Below are 19,248 nucleotides of genomic sequence, written 5' to 3' on the forward strand. Positions count from 1 at the left end.
AATAAATTTAATATCCAATTTTTAAATAAATAACAATTTAAAATAAATAACCAAGTAAATATCCCAATGGCCAAGACATTTCCTCCCTTATTAGTTAATCTGTACTTTACGTCATATGAGTTAGCTTCTCAATTTAATAAACTGTAATTTTTTAAAAGAAATTTACCAATTTATGAGTGTCTGTTGTTGACCTTGTGTTTTCCAGTACCTGAAAAGCCAACTTTTCTCAAGGTCATCAAAGTTGATAAAGACACTGCCACTTTATCCTGGGGACTACCTAAGAAATTAAATGGAAACTTAACTGGCTATCTATTACAGTACCAGATAAGTAAGTACATATTTGAACTGGATTTGCCTAGTAATGTTTCATTTTTCCTGGTTGCGTACTTGGTTTACCATGCTGAGAATCCAATTCATGGTTTGTAAGCTGGCATACTTCCTTTACAGCACAGGGTTTGTAAACCGGCTGGCAGACCAAATCCAGCCTGCTGCCTGTTTGTATAAAGAACGTTTTATTGCAACACGGCCATGTCCACTCACTTAAATTTGTCTATAGCTGCTTTCTCACTAAAGTGGCAAAGCTGAGTAGTTGCCACAAAGATTGCATAGCCCACAAAGGCTAAAATATTTACAATCTAGTCCTTTTCGGAAAGGTTTGCCAATTCCTGTTTTAGAAGAAAAGCAGTATGTTAATAGGTACCAGAAAACATGCATTTAGTACGTATATATAAGAGGCTTTGAGCATTAGGAGATACGCAAAGAAAAACTTAATGACGTAGTGGAGATTCAAAGCACACTAACTTCCACACTACACTGCCTGTTCTGTCTCTGGTGCATGTTTCCAATCTCAACCCTGCATCTATTTGTATTTGAGAATCCTCTATTGGTAGCCCAGTGGTACAGTCATGTAATATTGAGAGAAACAAGAAGCTGTCTTTGGACCATTACCCTAGGCTCTCCCCCTATGCTGCTGTGCCGTTAGGTTAAAAAAAATCAAACAAACATGTTTAGATGAAATCAGCTCATTTTAATCATAACGCCTCCCATCTTCAATAGTTTTCAAATCTAGGCATCATCGCAAAATGGAAATTAGGGGACTGAGCTCATGGAAAAAATTTAAACTTTGAAGACATGAATTCCTAAACAAAAAAAACACCAGGACTATAGAAACCCAGTCTACACTGCTTGCAAAAGTCAACTTGATCATAGCCCTGAACTGCCATCAGTCAGTTCAAGGCTTGCAGCAATTCAGGTCAGGTACCAGCTTTAGCTTCTGATGGCCTATTCTGTTTTAGGTACCTATGATTAAATGGATACAGCCATAACCCTAATAGAGGCAGCATTTTAGGGTCTTTGAGTGTTTGGTATATAGCAGGATCAGTAAGTACTAAGAATTCTCCCTGCATTTTTTTTTCATTAAAAGAGGAAATCTATGAGGTATGTACCATCACTACTTTATGGACGAGAAGCATATAGGGCTCACTTACAGAGAGCTGTGCAGTAAAATAAGTGTTACACAAGGATTCAGACCCAGCTCAGTCATTCTAGGTGCTGAACTGTAAAGCCTACACTATGCCATGAACTGGATTTCAAACATGTAGAAAGCACTGAAGAAATATTTGAAGACTTTCCAAATGTCACTTTGCTTGATAAAGATATGCCTTATCTTTATCCTCATAATGAAGAAACTCAACATTAAATTCTAACCTTCATGCTGATCTGTATATAATATATAAATTTATTTTTAAAACAAGTTCTTAGAATATATAGAGAAAAGGCTGAAATAGTAACAATTGCAGTGGTTACTGTACTACTTGATATGTGGATTTTTTAATAAAATGATATGATTATATACTTATTCTGCTCTCTATTAATATTAAGTGATTGAAATATTTTTAGGTGGCTTATATATTTTTGTGGCTCTTATATGTTCTAAATAGTTGTCGAGTGTGTATATGAGAGCTCTCTCTGTACTTTCCTGAATTCTTACGTTGACTGTGGTAGTTTTTCAATTGATTGGTGGTATTTTACAGGAATGCTCTCCAATAATCTACAAATGGTGATTATTTTACTTTCTTCTTTCCTGTGTTTGGATTATTAGTTTCTTTTTCATTTCCATTCATATCGTTGCATTATATAGACCAATGGAGGCATTTTTATGTTAAAGAGTAAATGTATTTTTTTATGGTCTCTTGGACTGAGCGTCAAGAGTGTTTATTCTAGTCGTTTTCTTACCACTAATGGCTGCACAGTTTTGGTACCATTTCATCTCTTGTATTATTCTTACGGCAATCTTACAGTACTTTGTGCCCTTGCACAACTATCATGATCTTGCTATGTGGCAGATTCTTTGAAAGGCACTATCTAAATCATCTTTTTCCATATATGACTTTACATAGTGCTTAGTATACAGTAGATATTTAAAAATATGTAATTTATCAGTTTCTTGAGTCTACATATGTGAGTACTGATTTGGTGCCACGTATTAAACCAGAAACTATAGAAGACTCATGTAGATTATTGTCCAAATTATCACACCAGAGGGAGATTAAAAAATACTTAAGGGTTCAATGAAAATATAATAATGGGGGAAAGTTCATCATTTTAAATAGATGTGGTAAAGCTGGAGTGATTTTCCAGTATGGCATAGTGATTAAGAACATGGGCTCTGGAGTTAAAAGGCTGTAGTTTGGATTCAAATCCCAGTTTGCCGGTTAGTGGCTCTAGGTCTAGGCAAGGTGTTTATTGTTGCTAGACCTTAATTTTCTCATGTATAATACATTATAATAATTACACCTACCTCAGAGAATTAAGTAAGTTGATAGCTCTGAATAATTAAGATAATATCTTGCAGACCACAAGCGTACATAGAAGCAAAAATAAGAGACAACATAACTTGAATGGTTAAGGCTGTGAAATTTGAGCCGTTGATATGCCTGTTTATTTCTTTAGTAAATGACACCTATGAGATTGGAGAACTAAATGATATCAACATTACAACTCCATCAAAGCCCAGCTGGCGTCTCTCAAACCTCAATGCAACTACCAAGTACAAGTTCTACTTGAGGGCTTGCACTTCAAAGGGCTGTGGAAAACCCATCACCGAGGAAAGCTCCACGTTAGGAGAAGGGAGTAAGTACAGGAGGTTTATGCGTGCTATGTTTTAAACTGCTCTGAAAGGGCTGCATCATGCTCGTCACTGTAAATTAGAAATGATTGTGATCTCAATCTGTCTGACCTTCTGTTTTCCACTGACGTAGAGAATTTATCTTGTTTCTAAAGTTCACATTGCCTCAATGTATGAACTTCTACACATCAGTAATCAAACTATAGCCTTAGTGTATACAAGGTCAGGAACTATAATTTTGCTTAATTAAAATAGGGGGATATAAGGTCAAAAAGTTACTCGTAAGATTAGTAGAGGGATATTTTTCTTGTGGAAATGTTTCCACACGGGAAAATATTTGCCTCTTGCACTGGTAGACATTTTGCAACGCTGATCAGCAACGCTGATCTAAGACATTTCACCTCCATGTCATGACTCATATATACATTGATTCATATATCAATTTTAGTTTACTCTCTACTGGTTGATGCCAAGTAACTAGCTTGAAAATGGCTCATAAATCTCTGGTTTCATTTGTACAATTCTCCTAATGCAATTGCACTTTTTTTTTTCCCCCAACTCAGGCCATTTCCCTTCCCAAATTATTTCTCCAATTATGATTTTAGCGGTATTTTTACTAAGCTTTCTATGTTATCAACAGGGCATCAGGAGAGAAAATAAGAAGGTAGAACAAGAAAGGGAAATGGATTGGAGGAATGGATATACACACTAATAAGTTTAAAAAGAGGGCCTTGTGTAGAATTCAAGTCCATCAGATTTAGAGGGATATCTGAGGCAGGCAAAAGGAAATGGGAAATGGTAGGAAGGGAGATGGTAGGAAGGGAAATACAAATAAGTCATTTATGTGTCATTTATGTGTTCTTGATGCTTTCCCAATTTTTAGACTATGGAAAAAGAGAAAATAATAATGAAGAAAATTGAATTGTCTATCATTTATAAAAGATACATATGGAAATGTATTGAAGTTTGTGAATCAGTATAAAATCAATGGGTTTGTGTGAATGGTTATGCTGTGACCTTTATTGTCAGTTTGTTTCTTCCTCTCATTTTGTTCCTACTGTAGCTAAATAATGAAGAGCTTATGTTTTCCTCAGACTCCCTAAATACTCCAAACTCCCTTTTATGGGGAAAAAATATATATGTATATATTCAAAATGGTTTCTCCCCAAAAACCCACAAGTTATTCCCAAGGATGGATTAGACACCACGTGAAATGAAGAACTCATTTACTTACTCCTAAGAGGTAGATTTAAAGATGGTGATTGAAAACTTTCTAGTAACTAAAAGGTTCTTCTTTCTCAAGAGTTCAAACGGATATCAAGTGTTCAACACAAAGAAAGTCAGTCAGAATAGTGGTCATGTAAACATGCAACTTTCGTATTTTCTAAATCAGAATTTAGGGCATGGAGAGGGTGGTTGTTTTTTAAGACCAAGACCATAGTCTGTGTCAGAAATGCTAATCCCATTCCTGCCAATTTGAAGCATGTAAGAAAAGAAATTCACAAAATTGCCTGACAATAGTTAGGCATTCTAGTATCTATGGAAATATTTGGAGAATTTGGGCTTGGTTGTGTTTATGTTTGACAAACTCTTTTCAGAGGGTAGAAAATGCTGTTTATGTGGCTTTATAAATGACGCTACATCTTTTCTGCAAATTAAAGATATAACTAATGTGCTTGAGTGTTTTACAGCAGATTTCTTCACTCATGTATTGTAATTTGAAAATGTTTCTTACTAGTATGTTTGTGCTCTTTTTCAGGATCCTGCATTTTCAGATACTGTCCCCTTCCCTAGTTGACACTGATTTTTCTTCTATAGGCCTATCTTGCCATATTTACAGGAAAGAAACTGTAATCTCCTTCTGCCACTCAATTTCAGCATGATCTTTGAGAAAAAGAGAAAAAATAATATATATATATATATATATACTTCTATTGAGGAAATCCATCTTGCTATCACTAAATACTCTAAAAATGATAACTTCTGTGCAAATTGGAATTATTTCTGTGTATCTTTCTTCTCTTTGCATAGATGGCACATTTTAAGGTCATCTGGCATTAAATCAGAGTGGGATTTGATACACAAGCATTTTTGTCCCCCATCATTTTCTCGTTGTCACTCTGAGTTTCAGGTGGCTCACATTCCATAATCTAACTGGGGGAAAAAATGGAGTTAATCAGAAATATTCTTTTTTGTGTCATTACTGGTTTGAATAAAACACTTGCTTTGCTCTATTTTTCAAAAGCTTGCGCTACTTAATGTAACACTAAATTTCTGTTTTTCAAGGGCAAAATTAATTGTGTTTTGTTTCAATGGTGCTCAATCTTGAAGGCTTTCTTCAGCTAATATAACTGGTCTTATTTTTCCCATGGTGCCATTTTTTAACGCTCCTTGTGTTATCAGTAACTATTTAATCAATTTTTACTCTGTGGTGAAAAGTTGTAACTAAATTTTAACGTGTGACACATTCTCACTTAAAACAGTGTAATGACTCCTAATATTCTCAACATGGAATATATTTCATTTTCAAATAACTTGTTAACATTTCTTGGTTTACATTTATTTAATTGAGTTAATTCTTAGCAAAAGTATGGATCAAAAGGAAAAATATTTTAGGTATTTTGTTATAGTATTAGACATTAAATGTATATTTTAATGACACTTGAGTCATATTTTTATCTGCTACTGATATTCTACAATTAATATATTGACATATTCACGTTTCTCTTGAAACGTGTAAATTTCTCACTTTGAAAATCTCAATGCATTTCATTTAAATGTACCTGTAAACCTGCACTTTTATGTAGCTTAAGTTCCTACAATTTTCAAATATTTAATATATGAGCATACTGTGATGCTATTCCACCAATATTTATGAAGACAACCAAAGCAAAAAGAAGTAATAATACAGAGTTAAGACTTTGATGCCATATGCTTTCTTATAAGCCAAAATTGCCATATTCCGTCCCTGCTAGGTTTGTGAAAGTCCAAATTGCAACTGATGACATTGTATAGTTTTTTGAAGTCTGTGTTTGGTTTTAAACCATTCATATGACCAGGTGGATTTATAGTATCACTTCATTAATAAGTAAGTGCATCGTCTTAAAAGGACATGAATCAGTTCATTTCATTTACTCCATATCAGCATATTAAAAAAGAAAATCTTGAAACGTTGCTTTTCTTCATCTTCTGATAATTCAGAAACTGAGGAAAACAATGCTACAAAGGGCTCTCTTATTCATCTCAAATAACAATACTTTTTTACTTTTCATGTCCTACTTTTCAGTGATGACAATTCGTATGATTTAACTGTGTACGTTTCTTAGGTAAACGTGTCGGGAAGATATCAGAAGGAGTAAATCTTACTCAAAAGATTCACCCAGTAGAGACATTTGAGCCGGGAGCTGAACATATAGTTCGCCTATTGACTAAGAATTGGGTTGATAACAATAGCATTTTTGAAGATGTAATTGAGACAAGAGGGAGAGGTGAGAAATGAGACTCTGTTTGGAGCCATCTTAGACAATACATCTGTGTTCTGTAGATTATTTAATGTTACATACTTCCTATATTAAAGATAAAAATACGAAGTATGTTAGCTATAACAACAGTAGTTTCCATTTGTTTTGGCATAGCATTTGAAAATTGTCAAAACAAAAAATGTTTCACCAAGGTCCGAGTTATCCCTTATTGTTTTTACCAGAGTAGTTGCCTAAAAATGTCTGCTGCTAATTAACGTGTGTTAATAACAGAAACCCAAAAGTAAACCACAACCAAAACCCCAGCGTCTCCATAGCAACCTGCATGTAACCGGGGCAGCTTGTGCTTTTGCTTGCTTGCTGTTGCTGCTGTATTTAACTGCATCTGTCTCTACTGTCTGTCTTTGGTTTTCATCCACAGAATCGAACGCAATTTGAGAGGGCCCTTTCTAAAAAATGATTAAATGATTTATCAGTATTCTCCCAACGAAATGTCCTTCGAATCACATTCCCTCTAGGGTCACTCCAAGGAAAAAATAAAATTGATGCTATTTTGTACGTTTAAAAATGGTGTTTAATTTTCCCCAGAAGGGCATAATTCCAAAGACCGTTTCTAGTGCTCAACGTGTGACTTCTCTTTGTACAACAGAATATGCTGGTTTATATGATGACATCTCCACGCAAGGCTGGTTTATTGGATTGATGTGTGCGATTGCTCTTCTCACCCTAATGTTGTTGACTGTTTGCTTTGTGAAGAGGAACAAAGGTGGAAAGTACTCAGGTAAAGTTGTTTCTTAATATGACTTTGAATTTTATTAAATTGTCTTTAATTTCTCGGGGGCCGTCTTCAGAGACATCTTTAATTTTTTTTAATTACACATTTAAGTCAAATTGATATTAGAACATTAGGTGTACAGTATACTGAGAGGGGGAAAAAATTCCTATATTAACTAACAGAAGGGAATACGTGGGGTCTAGAATATTATCTCCAGTTGGTTGCTTTCTTGTTTCTAGTATATAAAATAGGCTCTAGGGAGACATATAATACTTCCAAGCTTCTATTTTCTATCTGTAAAGTATCACAGATGTTGGTAAGACCTGTTACTAAGTCACACACATATATTTTAATGTCTAAAGAAGGACCCATTTATAGTACGCCTCTCTACACATTCATGACCCAGAGATGTTTTGCATTAGTCCATTCTAATAGTACTGGCTCTGCTAGTCAACTGTGTTGAACTTAACCAGTGCTGGGAACACACTTCTTATTACCATGACATATATCGGATACACTGCCTCTTGAATTAATTAATTATTAATTAATATCTGGCTTGGCTTTAATTTCATTGAATTTCCAAATTTCGTTTGTCTTTTTCAGATATACATGTTCTGTTGTTACTATTATTATTATTTTTGCTTAGCATTCATGATGCTTTTACACAGGGGCAAAGATTTAGATCCCAGTGCTATTCGTTTGTTGATGTTCAGATCAGTGTGAAATTCTTTACTGGATTACGATTCATCCAGCAAAATATTTTGGGGAGCCCATGATGTATACTGCACAATCAAACAAGAGAATAATTTCTAAATTGTCAAGTTACACAGAATTTATGCCATTATACCTGTTTTTTCTTGTTTAGACTGAATTTGTTAGGAATTAGATTTTTAATGACTCATGAACGCTCTAGGTAATTAACTGGAAACTTTAAAGAGAGAGAGCATTTCCTTTTGAGTGTCCCAACGAATTGTCATTTGTGAAATGTTGCCCTATCTTCAAATCGTGCCCAGAAAAGAAAAACAAGTCAGCATTTCATTTTCAGGACAACTAAGAGAAACTCCCAGGTCTCGGCAAGTAGTAGTAAAAGGTGCCATGAAGAAGGATTTTAGTTTGAGTTTTCCTGGTAAAGTGAAGCAAGAGCCTCCTGGGCCTGTCTCCCACGATGCAGAATAAATCTAATTTATTCTGTGTCATTATAGACTTGAATATTCTGCTTACTGAGGCAGTTTGGAGTAAGAGAGAGAGAACCACCAAATGATTGACTTTTTCTTAATTCCCCTTCGTTTGTAATGACATAGATCTGCTATCAGCCAATGACATCTTCAAAAAGTTTAGGCTAGTAAAATGTATATACAGTAATTTGGTCTTCATTAAGAGACCATAACCAAGTTAGGGACTCTTCCAGTACGACGTGTTGCCCACATAACACTACATTACGTGTGTGCATATCTGCAGCAGCCTGCAACTCTGATGGCAAATGAAGACAAGCCAGAGAATCCTTTTTCTGTTTTTATTTGAACGCAGAGATAACTCTGATGGGTGATAGGTACAACCACAACAAACCTGACTTTCACTGTCAACAGCACTGTTCAATATGTCTTTAAAAATTACTTGTATTACTCCCCTCCCCCTTTTTTTCAGTAAAAGAAAAGGAAGATCTGCATCCAGACCCAGAAGTTCAGTCAGTGAAAGACGAAACCTTTGGTGAATACAGGTAAACATTACGTTCCATTGAAAAATGTAGCAGAGCACATATTCATCATCAGCTTACAAATAGAAAAAAAGTGTTTCTTCTTAACGATTACAGGACTATATTTTAATACTCCTATAAAGAATAGTTTGTTTAAAAAGAAAAGAAAACAAAGGGCCTTAAGTGGCCCAATCAAATTTCTCTGTGCTGCGGTGGGGATGTAACCGCTATCTAGGTAGCGTGTGTGCTAGGACACTTTTCTTGAAAGGTGTTATGCAGAGGACACTACTGTTATTTAGATTGAGTAGCTATAGATGGAGTAGCCAAAACAGCTTGTAGTCTCTCCTCCAGCTTGTAGTCTCTCCTCGCCGTGGCCATTGTGAACCCAGGTTGTATGGAGTTTACACCCATAAACTTGTATCCTGTGCACCTACGGTGTGTACCTAAAAGGTGATCGAGTCACAGAGCATGTCCCCAAGATGAACCTAGTCTTCAGAGGAAACAAGTATCAATGCAAATAAATAACTGTAATTAATGAACGAGAATAAGAGAGCGGAAAAGGGAGCAACCATTTCTGCCTAAGAGAAGTTGTGGGAAGGGTCCATTCCAAAGGAGGAAAGGATGAAAAAGACTGCGTTACTCTTAACTACCAGAGCAAACTTATGAAGGTATAAAAGTGTGTCACACGTAGGAGAAATTGCAAGAAATCTGGAATGAGGTAGGTACCTCTTCTTTTCTTAGCTGTTCTTTTCTAGGATGCCACTGTTTTCAGTCAGGTCCTCTGTATACTGCAGCCAAAGGAGCTGTTACAGTTTCCAGGCGTATATGGCCGTTGGCACACAAGACCAGCGTCCATATCAAATAATGGACTTGCTTGGCTCTGAGTGGCCTCACCCTGGATCATTACTAGAATCAGGGATGTGGAGTATTCTGATTAGCCATCCTGCATTAACTGATGTACATCTGAGCCTCATTCTAGGCTCTACTTTGCACTATACTTATTCTTCTTCCTTCCATCTGAGGTAGTTTCCACGGAGAAGGAGCATTAAAGGCTGAAGGGAGAGAGAGAAAAAGAAAGCTTGGAATTATACAAATTTAGGAAATTGTGACTCAAATCCCACAAGGCAGGGATCACTGAGAGCCTATGGCAACTGTTGAAAATACTTTTGAAAGATAGATATTACTGGTTCGATTTTATGATTTTATGAGGAAAAAACGAAGACATGCCTTATTTAAAACCCATTCCCTCATATTTTGCTGCTGCTGTAAAAAGACGGGTACAGTCATCCCCTGCAAGCTTTCACCTGGCATCCTGTTAGTTAATACAGTTTCCATCATCTTTCCCCAAAACTACATGTTTACCTGGAAAATTATGCAAGGAGACAGTTACATAACGTGAATTCTCGTCTTTCCAGCTTCTGGTAAGAGTTGCTCGCTATTTGTGGCCTGGTCCTTAAGGTAATGCCACATTTTGTCTTTTTGTTTTCTTCGTATTTGCTTTTATAACTGTAGCAGCCCAGTTCGGGAGCCAGTCACTCTATGAGTCAGGACAGTCTGGGTCACGCTGCTGTTGAAAACAACGCCATATATTTTTCTTTCTCAAGTTGCGTGTGCAACACAGATGGCTCGAGCCATCTTGGTCACTTGGGAGCACCGGCTGGTGAGCGAGCACTGAGGGGTCAGCACAGCAGAGGAAATGGAACATGGCAAACGGAGTACTGGCTGGAAAGTGACATATGTCACCTCTGCTCACTTTGGCCAAAGCAAGTCCCATGGCAATGCCTAACTAACTCAGAGGGCAGTGAAGTATCATCCGGCCACGCTTCCAGCAGGCTGAGATATGGACCTATTGGATGACCAGCACCAGGGACTACCACATTCAAGTGCTAATAGCACAGCAATTATATTTTTCTCCCAAATTTTCCTTTTTTAGAATTTTATAAAATCGTCTAATTTGGTGTACAGCTTTCTAGTGTGATGGAAGTTGATATTAAAAAAACCCCATCATCTAGAAATTAAGAAAACTATATCATTTTATAGACCTTGGACTAACTCAGACTTGCTTTTGTTGAATAGAATGCAAAGCATAAATGCCAGCTTTTTTTTTTCTCATTTAACAAACCTGAGTTTAGGAACTCAAGAAAGTTCTTTGGTTACAAGAAACAGAATTTGATTGATTAACCTAAACAAAGAGACATTTCTGGAGGGATTTGGAGGAACATGCAGGATCAAAGGTAAAGAAAGAAGACTGAGACTTGAGCTCGAGACGAGGGTTCCAGAAGTTCATGAAAGGGAAGGAAATAACATTTGTTCTCTATGTAATCAACAGATTGGATATCTGCATGTCTCAGTTTTAAAGGGAAGCGGGAGGGTCGTGAGTTTCTCAGTTACTCAGAACGACACAAATTTGGTAATGACGATTTAAACATTTCTTGGTGAAAGGGGTCATTCAGGATTTACCTGTCTCGTCTTCAGTGCTAATATGAATATCCGGAAAAGTTAAAAACCTATTAGCACTTGTGCATGAGTCTTGCTTTACGTGAATACCTCACATTAGATTTTGTCGAATTCTTCTTTTTTATTTGCTAGTGACAGCGATGAAAAACCTCTCAAAGGAAGCCTTCGCTCCCTTAACAGGGATATGCAGGCCACAGAAAGTGCCGACAGCTTAGTCGATTATGGAGAAGGTGACCACGGTCTATTCAGTGAGGATGGGTCATTTATTGGCGCCTATGCTGGATCGAAGGAGAAAGGATCAGTGGAAAGCAATGGAAGTTCTACAGCACCATTTCCACTCCGAGCGTAAACGCAGAGCATAGAAACCCATCAGCGGTGCACACCAACATTCCATATGTATCTGCTTCAAGGGAGCAAGAACTTTTCCTCTAGGAAGAGAAACATTGTGGCAAAAGACTTTATCCAGAAGTCGAACTTCCTGCAGTTGTGGTGAGAACAATAGCACTGCCTTGAAAAAGTAAAACACCTAGCACTACACGCCTGTTTTTTTTTTTTTCAGGTGCTCAAAATGTAGAACACAAAACAAATCCTGTATTTAGATTCACCTCACCTGAATCCAAAGTATCCATCCAGTGAACTCCATATTTGCCTGGTTTTACTCTTCACTGTGTTTGCAGAGATGTTGCTACCTTGTGGGTTTTCTGTGTATGCACACGTGTATTCCGTCTCGGAGAACTGTCTTAGTGACTTCGCTTCCTGACAGGTTAAAAGATGGTAAGCAAACTGGTTATTTAAAATGTAAAGAGAATGAAACAGTTCGTGGAATATATACAGTCTAAATTTATTATTTAAAATTTGAGTAGTAGAAGTCTTAGGTGAACGATCAACTAGTATTTATTGAGCGCCTAACTCTTTGCCCAGAGACGGTCATGCTTAGACAGAATTCTACCTTTTTCAGTTTCAACGTGAATTTGTAATTTCTGTCACTCATCACATCTACAAAAAACATCTTTGTTTTTTGTGTTTTTGTTTTGGACTCAATTCAGCTGCAAAAGAAGCAGTGGTCAGGTTATCTTATGAAAGAACAGGCAGGAGGTGTCCGTGATGCTGTGGTCTAACAACTGGTATCTATTTAATAGCTCCATTCTAAACTGACTGCCTGTACCTTTTCTCTATGTTTGTATAATGTTATGTTCCATATATTTCATGAATGCATTGTAAATATGATGTTAATATTTACACAATTTAAAATAGAGATTGTTTTATTTTGGAGTGAGAAAAAGAACATTAACAGGCATGTCTGTGCAGCTGGAGGATATAGTAATACACCATGTTTCATCATTCCAAAGCTCCAACCAAAATCACATGAGGTTCCCAAACTGAAGACTTTTGTACAAAGCATTTGGATTTTGTTCTTATGTGCTTTTCCCCACCGTCTCAAAATAAAATATCATCATATAAATATTGAGGGGAATGATTCCATATTTTTCAAAGTAAATTTTTGTTGTTGAGTGTGCTCCTACCCCAGCCCCCCAAAAGGAAAACTGTTTACAGTAGAAATTCCTATACATAGGTTTTGCCTGTATCACACTTTAAACATCTTTGTGGGGGGGATAGTTTTCTATGTTCGCCTTCTGTCCAAGCCAGTACAAAGTCAGGGAATTTATTTCCTGGCACGTGAGCTACTAGTCCTTCTAAAATTATACATGGAAACGGTTTAGAAATACTATGAAGGACGGTGCATGCATGTCTGTCAGTAAAATTCAGTGTGGAGCTTCTCATTTTATGGAAAACATTTTTAACCTTACCTCAACATTCTTAAGTGTATTTCTTAATTATGTTTAAGTGAAATGGACTCACAGATTTTACTTTGTTTTTTGAACTGTACCCATCGGTGTATATTGTTAAACCCTTGACTTTGATGTATGTAGCCCGCTCTTTCTTGTGCACTAAAATGAGGGAGTGTGTATAATGGTCAACGCAATAATCCACATGGAATATCTAATGATCGTTTTAAACCTTGTCTGTCCTCCAAAAGGGATAGGCGGCAAAAGAAGGTCTTATTTAAAACAATTCTTTGTGGGCTCAGGACTTGAACACACCCCTGAAGTAAGAATTCCCAAAGGGGGAAGACACTACTGTGGGGCCTCACCCTCACTCTGAGGGTGCACGCACCCACCCATCCGGCCCCTTGAGCTTCATCCCCATCTAATTTTAAGGCACAACTTTTCTCAAGGAAGAATCATCATGTTTTGACTTACCTGGGAGGAATTTCGGGTACTCAGCTATCGATGAGGCCAAGGTTAGGACTTCTGAGTTTAGTCCCACTAGTATTCCACTTGCTCTTCTTTGTCATCAGCTAAACAAGGTTTTAACGGAATCCTGCAGGATGGACATAATCTCAGAAGTGCATTAGGATTAGATTTATTATCAATTTAATTACCTTTAAGTTAGAAGGAAACACAAATCATGAAATGTTTGCTTTTCCTAGATCGTAGAGTTCTCCGTTAACTGCGTGAGTAAGAAGGATGTTCCTGCTCATATTTTCTGAACGGCCAAAACTTAGGGACTTGAAAAATGAGATTGCTTTCACACTGCCTTTTGCTATCACTCTCTATTACCTTTTCTCAATAGCATGTGGTTTCTACCGGGAAGCTTCACAGAAGGAATAGGTCCATGACTAACTTTCTCTAGTCTCCTGGCAATAGGATTTCAATGTAATAGGTTGTATATAATCTCAAGGCCTGTTGGTGGGGATCAGTTCCTAGACAGCTGTCCAAGGGCTGGGAAAATCCAAGTTCTCTTCCTGGTTCCAGCACTGATTTTGTACATAAACCGTAGGCAAGTTGCTTGACCCGTTGGCTTCAAACTGTCTCTCTAAAGTGCTAATGATTCTCTCAGTTACCTTCTCTCCATCACAGGGTGTTCTTTTTTATGAAGAAAAATTTGAACATGATAAAAGCTAAGATGCCTTCTAACTTCATAAACCTATAATCTAATGATATGTCGAAAATCACCCCCCACATACCAACTCAACTTTTTCCCTGTGAACACATAAATATATTTTTATAGAAAACCAAATCTGCAGGAACGCACTCTACTGTTCCATGGGCAGTAATGATTTGCACATGCCATCAAAAATTATTAATCCGAAGATAATTAAGCAGGGTCTTTGCTAACAAAAGGGTTTTTCACGAATTTTGCAGGTGTATTTATAAGAAAATGTGAATTTGGGGGATTTATTCTTTTGGTGTAAAGGCATCTGATATTTTAGATGTATCCATGTTTATAAAAGTGTAAAGCACAATGAAATTATGCTGGCATTCTCAAATAATATTTTTCCTACTTTATATTCATGGAAGAGATGAGCTCAAGAGAGAACAAAAATGAAAAATGTTGGTGTGATTTTCTAAGCGTTTAAAGCATAACTGCCAATTGAAACCCTAAAAATGTTTACATGTCATTAAGATATGAGTCTTGTAACAATTTTACATTGATTATAAAGGGATTGGGTTTGTAATCTGTGGTCGTATCTATCCCAGTGTGCCCATAGTGAAATAAGTAGGGTTGAGCCAAAGCTTTCTTTATATCTTAAATTGTTTGATTACAACCCCAAACAGGTAAAAGGTATGTAGAAACTGGTTTCCCTGATTTTCTGTTGGCTTAGGTTAATATTCATAGTAGAACTTGCTTAAAATGTGTTTGTATTGTAGGTGGTGTCTGTATTACACTTATGAATATGTTTGGTTTAAAAAAATATTTTCAGTATACAAGAAATTCAACTTTCCAAATAAACATTCGCCTTCATGTACTCTAAAAACGTTTGTATGCTTTTCTACCCAGATACGAACAATCAGAATTTACATATCAACCTTAACTTCAGTTGCCTCTGATCCTGGGATATCTATAAATGAAGTATAAATTAGTAGAGCGTAAATGAGGGATGAATAAAGGATTTTGATCTGAATGACTATAGTTACAAATAAACCATCTAACATCATGCACGTCTACAAACAAATATGCCAATAAACCCTCTGTTTATGATAATGTAAAATGAAGATGAATGTATATTCATCTGATTGCTTTTAGAACACTGTAGAAGTTTTGCTTTGCAAGAAAACATCCAATATGCTATACTTTCAAATAAGGCTAGTGGGTAATTGGGGCACTGCTTGTGGCTCAGCAGACAATCTGTGGACAACTGAGTTTTAAAAGTGTTTTAATTGTACTAAGCAGTTTACATACAGTATATATTTTTTATTCCCTCACTCCTCTTAGGAATGCTTTAGAAAGGTGAGGTTGAGTTTAAAGCTGACTTATTGATCATGTTTAGAAACTGCTTGGTTTTAAGATAATGTGGTCAGAACATATAATGGGGGAAAACAAGCCAAACTGTATCTAGAAAACAGCTCACTGTATGCAACCTAAAAAGCGGTAACATTTACTACATTGCAATTCTCCAGGAAGAAAATAGGACATCCTAACTTACCGGATCCTGAAGTTCTTGCTAGACTCAATTCCAAGTCTGTTTCCCACTCTACTGTCTCCCTGAAGTGTCACATCCATCCAAGGCTTTGATTGTCACATGCAGGCCAGTGACTTCAAGGTATTTTTATCCCAGAATTCTTCTTATAGCTGAAGTTTTGATGTCTGCTCTCTGATGACTGGGGGAGAAGTGTTTCAAAAGCGAAGGCCAATTGCCCCTTTCCAAAGCTGTTCAGCTCCCATCCACCTCCCCCCACCCCGCAACTGTACAGTTCAGTGATTTCAAGCAACAGCGTCCATCCAAGTACTCAAGCCACAAACCTAGGCATCATCCTTCATACCCAGCTTTCTCCTTTCCCCTACACTCAACCTACACTAAATTCTCTTGAGATTATTGCCTGTGTTTCTCCTGGATCAGCCCCCTGCTCTGCCCTGTGAACACATTAGCTGGACCACTTTCATCCCTATTCTGATCCCCCAAAATGACTTTCCAGTGCCCTTGAGAGAGGGACAAAAATCTTTAATTGTTCTTCAATACCCAGCATGGTCAGACTCCTCCTAAGCTCCCATCATATACCATTCTTCCCTTCCTCCCTCCAATCCTGTTACAGTGATTGTATCAAATGCCTCTTATGCCCTGCTTCGGATACTCTGGGTGCTGTCTGCCTTGTAGCAGCCGCTGCTGGAGTGAGCGGCTCTGCATGGACTACAGCTGACTAAAACCAGGTGGAGGTTAAGGGCGGGGTGGTGGGGTGCTCATGACGAAAGGCAGGCTTTTTCCCTTCCTACTGTGGCATGAGATACCACGGAACCCTGCTCATGGAGGAAGTAACACCCCATGGAGAAAAGGTTTACACAGTAAGACAGGGAAACTGGTGGATAGATTACAACCTTTTCTCTTTTCCCATGTCCCCTCCCACCACCCTTTAACAGGATGGTCCCATGGATTACAGCAGTCGTTTGCATTTAACAGTGACCAGTGGAATAGTGCATCCTCTATTAATAGTTTCTCACTTTTTCCCTGCATCATTCTCCCTTTCCCTTAATGCCTAATACTAATTTATGAGGACTCTACTCCCTAATAAATTAGTAGCCCATATCCTGACTGCTGCAGGCTCTGCTGTTAAGGAATTCAGGCTAAGACCCATATTTTATCAGCTCCAAGTATCTGGTCAATTTCTTCCTGTCATGAGCCCCTTACAGTTATTCCTTCTTCACAAGATCACTGATCTGTTTTAAAGTTTAATGTCATTTCTTAAGAGAGACCTCCCAAGACTTCCATAACTAGGTCAAATCACGCTATTCTAGCGTATCACAACATTACTTACCTCTCATTTTTTGCACTAATCCCTGTTGCAGTTTTATAGTATGCCTATTTAATTACCATGTCTATTTCTCTGATTAGTTTAGCAGTTCTATAAGGGTAGGGGGCTGCATCTTCGTTTTTACTGGAAACATCAACTGTCTAGTATAGTGTATGACATCTGATGGACATTTGTTAAATATCTGTTAAATAAATAAAAGAATGAGAGTCACAAGGACATATCCCAGCTAATGAATGCACTTGAGAAAAATGCGAGTCCACAAACATGAAAGAATCTCCATTAGCACCGCTAAACTGTTCTTTCCCCGGGTTTTCTGTCTTCAAAAATGACCCCAGTATCCACTGAATGACTCAGGCCAAAAGCCTGAAAGTCACTCCTGGATCCGCTCTTTCTCTCACTGTTTCACATCACCTCCTATCAGTTCTAACTCCAAAATACATTTTAAACCCTTTCATAGTTCTTCACCACTATTACTACCATCCTAAACCAAGCAAAAGACATCTTTTTCCTAGGGCTGGTTTTCTTGCTTCATTTTTGTCCTCCTCTGCAATCCGTGAACAATCCCAGGGAGCTTTACAAAGTATAAATCAGATTATATTAATGGTTTCTCAGTGAACTTAGCCAAAATTCCAAATTCCTAACCACATGACCATACGAGCTATCTTAGTGACCTGCCTACCATACTGACTATATCTCATACTCTCTTTCTGTAGAGAGCTATGCTTTGGCCACTCTGACCTTCTCTGTGTTTCTAGAGCCCAGGAAAACTCATTTCTACCTAATGACATTTGCAATTGCTGTTTTTCTGTCTGAAATGTTCTCCCAAATCTTATATAAACTGGCTCATAGGCCATTTAAAGGTCACTTCTTCACACAAGATGTTTCTGACTATCAACTCTACAATAGTCACGGGCTGCTACTTTATTCCTTTTTCTCTCTTCAAAGCAGTCATTACTGTATTAATTTATATCCTTATGTCATTTTTTTTCGTCCCTGCTCCTACTACAATGTAAGCTCCGTGAGAAAAGCAACTTTGCCTATCTTGTTCCCTGCTCTGACACCCAGAATAGGCCCCAGCCTGTAATAGATCTCAAAAAGATAATTGTTGGGTAAATGAATGAGCTAAACACCAAATGGGAAACAACAAATCACAGTAAGGGAAAAACCAAATTAGTCTGCTTATTAAAACCTACTGACCTAAGGAGAGATCAAACAAGATGGCAGAGTAGTAAGACCCTCCCAAGGGCACATCAAAATCACAAATATTCGCAGAATTGCCCTTGATGCAAGACTAGAACCTACCAGAAAAGACTTTCTACTAAAGTACAAACCTCAAGGAGACAGGTAGGAGGGGTAGACTGGTGATATACTCAAGTCCCATATCCCTGAGTGGGCGATCCACAAACTGGAGAATAATTACATTGCACAGGTTCTCCCAAAGGAGTGAATGATTTGAACCCCATGTCAGGCTTCCCAGCCTAAGGGTCCTGGACCAGGAAGCAAAGCTTCCAGAGCATTTTGCTTCGAAGCCCAGTGGGGCTTGCTTCTGGAAAAACGAGAGGGCTGGGGGAATAGAGACTTCATTCTTAAAGGGGGCGCACAAATTCTCCTGAACTCCAGAACCCAGGGCAGAAGCAGTAAGTGGATAGGAGCCTGGATCAGACCTACCTGGTGATCCTGGAGAGTCTCAGGGAGAGATGCGGCTCACCCTGGCGACAGAGACCCTGTGGGAACCGTTCTTGGGAGCTCCTCCTACCATGTGGATACTGGTGTTGGCAAGCACCATCGTGGAATCCTTGCTGTAGCATTTTAGCCCCAGGATCCAGCCCTACCTTGGCCCAATAGCCTATAGGCCACCAGTGCTGGGATACATCAGGCCAAGCAAGTAACTGGGCAGGAACACAGCC

General features: G+C 37.8%; 1 protein-coding gene across 7 annotated transcripts in view; it reads left to right on the forward strand.

Annotated features, from left to right (window-relative positions):
* The window catches only part of CHL1 (cell adhesion molecule L1 like), a 199,178-nt gene extending 183,827 nt beyond the window's left edge, over positions 1-15,351 (forward strand). For 5 of the 7 annotated variants that reach the window (XM_019947567.3, XM_019947570.3, XM_073787573.1 and 2 more), the window contains exons 22-27: positions 206-328; positions 2,953-3,132; positions 6,454-6,615; positions 7,256-7,387; positions 9,026-9,098; positions 11,664-15,351. In XM_019947567.3, coding sequence (XP_019803126.1) covers positions 206-328; positions 2,953-3,132; positions 6,454-6,615; positions 7,256-7,387; positions 9,026-9,098; positions 11,664-11,880 — 887 coding nt within the window. In that variant the 3' untranslated portion in view covers positions 11,881-15,351. The remainder of the gene's footprint in view (positions 1-205; positions 329-2,952; positions 3,133-6,453; positions 6,616-7,255; positions 7,388-9,025; positions 9,099-11,663) is intronic. The other 2 variants (XM_019947571.3, XM_019947572.3) reach the window with 1 other exon arrangement.
* Positions 15,352-19,248: the final 3,897 nt, after the last annotated feature.

This window comes from Tursiops truncatus, chromosome 10 (genome assembly GCF_011762595.2).
Source record: "Tursiops truncatus isolate mTurTru1 chromosome 10, mTurTru1.mat.Y, whole genome shotgun sequence".
NCBI lineage: Eukaryota > Metazoa > Chordata > Mammalia > Artiodactyla > Delphinidae > Tursiops > Tursiops truncatus.